Here is a 4,235-nt window from a genome sequence, read left to right as displayed (position 1 = left end):
CCGTCGCTTCTTCATCAGTGAATCGGAGTCATTCTGCTCCTCCACTGTGGAGACGCCGTCCGACCCGCTGTCCACTTTCTTTTCCAGCTGTGTATGGAAGAAAATTACATTTATCAGTGTGGTCACGTTATCAATCGCCATGTGTAGGGGCATAAAGTTAAAGTGACCATAATTAGTTTAGAGTTAATAATAATAATAATAATTCATTACATTTATTAGAGCGCATTACATATTACACATATCAGACATGTAACAATGAATACTGTGAACAATACCCACAGGAGCAAATTAGGATTCCTGTTTAAATGGATTCTCTGGTAGGTCATGAATGTTAAGACTTTTCTACGACTAAGTTGTCTTTGCAGAGCTGATCTGTGGTCAGATTAGTGGTAGTGGTACAGATACAACACATAATGTTTAATAATAATGTTTGTTTTCACAAATACATGTCAATATATCTAATATGTATATATGACCCAATATGTTCATTTTAATATAATTAATTTCTTATTTTATAGTTATTTTATAATTGTATTTTTATTTTTCATTTTATCTTTAATTGTATTCATCTGTGTGAATCTGTGCTGTCCTGATTTTCATTCTTACCCTGTTGCTGTTAAACTACTGAATTTCCCCACGCGGATTAATAAAGGTCAATCATATTTCATCTTATCTTAACACTACCAACCTTATGGCCGTTGAGCACGACAGTCTTGGCTCCAGTGGCGTTGCCGGCCGTAGTGGCGTAGGTGTAGGTGAGTTGTGGGATGAGGATGGTGCGTTTTGTGGTGGTGTTGATGGCGCTGAGACAGCCCATCGTGCCCTGACTGGCGATGGCTACTAATGTGGGCAGCTGTGCGGCAGTGATGACGTTGACAGATCCTCCGCTCTGAGGTGTGGTGATGTAGATGGTCCGCCCCTCTAGCTGCTCCTTCCTCAGGCAGGTCAGGTTCAGAGGATGTTCCTGCAGCTTGACAGGAGTCCCGCTCGTTTCTAATGCTGCGGCGATATGTTTAGGGAGGGAGAGGTCGAGCGGCTCGGCCTGGGAGTCCGGGACATCTGGGTCTTCTGGCTCGCTCTTAACGATGACGAGGTCCCCGGTGTTGAGGCTTAGTGGTGAAGAGTCTGATGGAGAAGAGTTGCCAGATTGTGATGAGGCTTGGTTGGATGTTTCTTTGGAGCTGTCGTTCTCTGCCTCTCCATTCTGATCCTCTGAGATCGAATTCATGGTTTGAGTCTTTGTTGAAACTGCTGTGGTTTTATTTCCATATTTGCACGCATTTTTCCCAAAGTTCATCTTTACAAACCACTTTTTGACCACATCAACGGGAATACGGACAGACTCTGAGATCTTTGTCAGCTCCTTGTCGCTGGGGTTGGCATCGGAGGCGAAGTACGTCTTGAGGAGTGAGAGGAGATCGTCCACAGGCGGCTCCTCAAGCGTGACCCCCGCCTCGCTCAGCAGAGCAGCGAACGAGGGGTCCAAAGCAGCCGAGTCAACAGCCTCCCCATTGGCTGCTTTACGGTGCTGAAGGAGGTGTAACGCCTCCAGGTTGTCGGGACAGTCATCGCAGAGTAAACATGTACTGATGCTGCTGACTTTTGGCCTTTGATTTGATCGGATCGTTGATGTAATTTCTGTCTGTTTGACTGCCTCTGTCTCCATGTCTGTGATGGCCACTGATTCTGGCTCTCTTTTAACAATGGAGAGGTCGGTCACCTCTGGGGTTGAAGGCCTATCTGTCCTGGTGGGGGTGGGGGCTGCAGCAGTGATGATAGTGGGAAGGAGAGCAGGATTGGTTTTGGCAAAAAGCGATGCAGGCTGGGTAGTGGCTGTGGTGGCGGCTGCAGGGCTGATGCTGTAGTTGATGATGATCTTCGTGGTGCCGTCATGATCCACGAAGGCCGGCAGACTGATGATCTGATGCTGGGGCTGCTGGAGTACAATTCCATGCTTCCCCTGCGTCACCAGCCCGTTAGCTGTCCCCAGCACCTGCCTGAGCACGTTCCCGTCCATCGCCACTTTGAGCACATTCTGCAAGTCGTTCAGATTGATGCTGATGGGCGACATGAGGCCCACTGTGGGTACGACCATAGCCACCCCCGGGGGCAGGGTAGTAACTGGAGGAGGCTGCTCCGTCCCCCCATTGGCAGCGGCTGAAGTTGCCATTGCCGCCGTCACAGGCTTGCACTCGTACTCCACAGGTTCAGATTTGATCTGGGTGATGGGCAGCTGCTCCTGGAGGGGTTTGCTTTCAGTCTTCTCTTTAAGAATGTTGCGCGCTGGAGCAATTACGATGGGTGTTGTCTGGGTGGTGGGTGGGGGGGATTTGATCGAGGTCCGAGCGACGCCATTGGGGGGTGCTGCACCTACACACTTCTTACTGCTGATGTGGGAGCTGTAGGAGCCTGAGTGGGAGAATCGCTTCTTGCAGTTGGAGCATTCATAAGGTTTCTCACCTAACAGGGGCAGACAGAGAATTTTTGTTTAAAAAATGTGCTCTCTCAAAGCTAAAATGTTTTTGATTCACAAAATGGCCAAATCTGATCAGCTCATTTTCAGATATTTTTATATAGATGGATCAGGACAAAAAGAGAGGGGGTCTTCTTTCCTGAAACTTTCCCAATCTCTTAACACATATTGGGGGACATACAGTATGCATGTATAAAAGACATGAAAAAGTGGATTTTGCACAATAGGTGACGTTTAAGTGAAGTAGAGAGAGTGGCAGCTCACCGCTGTGAATGCGCAGGTGCTCCTTCAGGTGGTGCTTGTACTTGAAGGCCTTGGAACATTCGGTACACTTGAACTTGCGGGTTCCACCTGTTCCTCCTGTTCCACCTGTCGACTGGGAAACGTGGCGCTGTAATATTAGATTCAATTCAACTTTATTATCGTTGCACAGAGTACTAAGTACCATGACAACGAAATGCAGTTAGCATCTAACCAGAAGTGCAAAACAAGCAGTGATATTTAAGTAGGATGTAAATATAAACATGTGACGGAAATAAACAAACTGATGTCTTCACACTATGAGGAATATAAGGATGTATAAAGATATATATAAAAAGCAGTAAAGAAGTTTTATGTGACCAGATGTGTCCGTAACATAGAAAGAGTCTTAATTTGTCTATTGTTAGCAAGAGCATTCATGGGGGTAAAGAATCAAATGTAAGAGAGTGGTAAAAGCTTTGACCTTTAGATTTTATTCATTTTAACTGTATGTCAGTTTAAAAGGAACATTGATTATCTTTTTGATATTGTTTTTCTTTTTTTTTTCATATTTTTATTGAATATTTATATAGAGCAGTGAAATACTGGCGGTACACTGCATGAACAAACCCTCTATTTGACATTTTTGTTTTTGACTGTACTTGCAGATGGAGAAGCTGTACTTTAATGTTAATACCAATACTCAAAATAATAATATTAACGTAGATTATTTTGTCAGGTGACCAGCAGTTACAAAACCAAATCTCCCTTTAAACACAGCTAATAGTAATGAATATGAATTGGAAATTGAAAGTATAATGTCCAAGTTAAGTAGATATAATAGTAAAAACTTGTAATCTGAATACAAAAAATTAAATAAAAATAAACAATCCATAATATAAGATTTCCAGAGAAAAATAAACGGTACCACTTTACAGTAAGACTAACCTTATAAACGGTTTACGAATAGGTTGTGAACACTTTATAAATCATTAATAAGCTTTTATAAGACATGAGATAAACAGGGCAACTGTGACCGGTGGCTTGCCAAATAGTGAGCCCACATTTATCTGTACTGATAAGCCTTATTAGAAATGGTAGTAACTCATTAATGTGTTTTACACTTTACAACAAGGCTCCCTTTTGGCAACTATACATGTTAGTAACTCGTAAATAAATGGTCATAAAGGGATGCCAAGAAACATCAAGATGGATGGGGGAGAATCAACTCTGTGAACAACAGATACCAAGGATGCTGGCTGATGAAGAAGACGAAGTAAGCTAGGTAGCCAAATATAAGGCTTAGTCATCTTGCCAAATAGTGAGCCTCTGTTGATGTCTGAAAACTATGTTAGAACTGGTTTATAAATGGTTCTTAATGATTAATAAAGTGTTTTCAACCTAATTATAAACCCTTTATGAATCCTTTATAAGGGTAGTCTTATTGTAAAGTGGTACCGGTAGGGTAACACGTGCGAGGAATTTGACTTGATGTCATGGTGCACACATACAAAATAACATA

General features: G+C 43.0%; 1 protein-coding gene across 1 annotated transcript in view; it reads right to left on the bottom strand.

Annotated features, from left to right (window-relative positions):
* Positions 1-2,945, bottom strand: part of LOC104966318 (zinc finger E-box-binding homeobox 1-like) — a 35,537-nt gene extending 32,592 nt beyond the window's left edge. The window contains exons 1-3 of the mRNA XM_010795505.1: positions 2,738-2,945; positions 689-2,460; positions 1-87 (exon numbers count right to left, since the gene is read on the bottom strand). Coding sequence (XP_010793807.1) covers positions 1-87; positions 689-2,460; positions 2,738-2,921 — 2,043 coding nt within the window. The 5' untranslated portion in view covers positions 2,922-2,945. The remainder of the gene's footprint in view (positions 88-688; positions 2,461-2,737) is intronic.
* Between the last annotated feature and the right edge of the window lie 1,290 nt (positions 2,946-4,235).

The sequence above is a fragment of the Notothenia coriiceps genome, unplaced genomic scaffold (genome assembly GCF_000735185.1).
Source record: "Notothenia coriiceps isolate Sejong01 unplaced genomic scaffold, NC01 NC01_scaffold00037246, whole genome shotgun sequence".
NCBI classification, from domain to species: Eukaryota; Metazoa; Chordata; class Actinopteri; order Perciformes; family Nototheniidae; genus Notothenia; species Notothenia coriiceps.
Note: the sequence above shows the minus strand (reverse complement) of the source record. Positions and strands in the feature narration are given on the sequence as shown.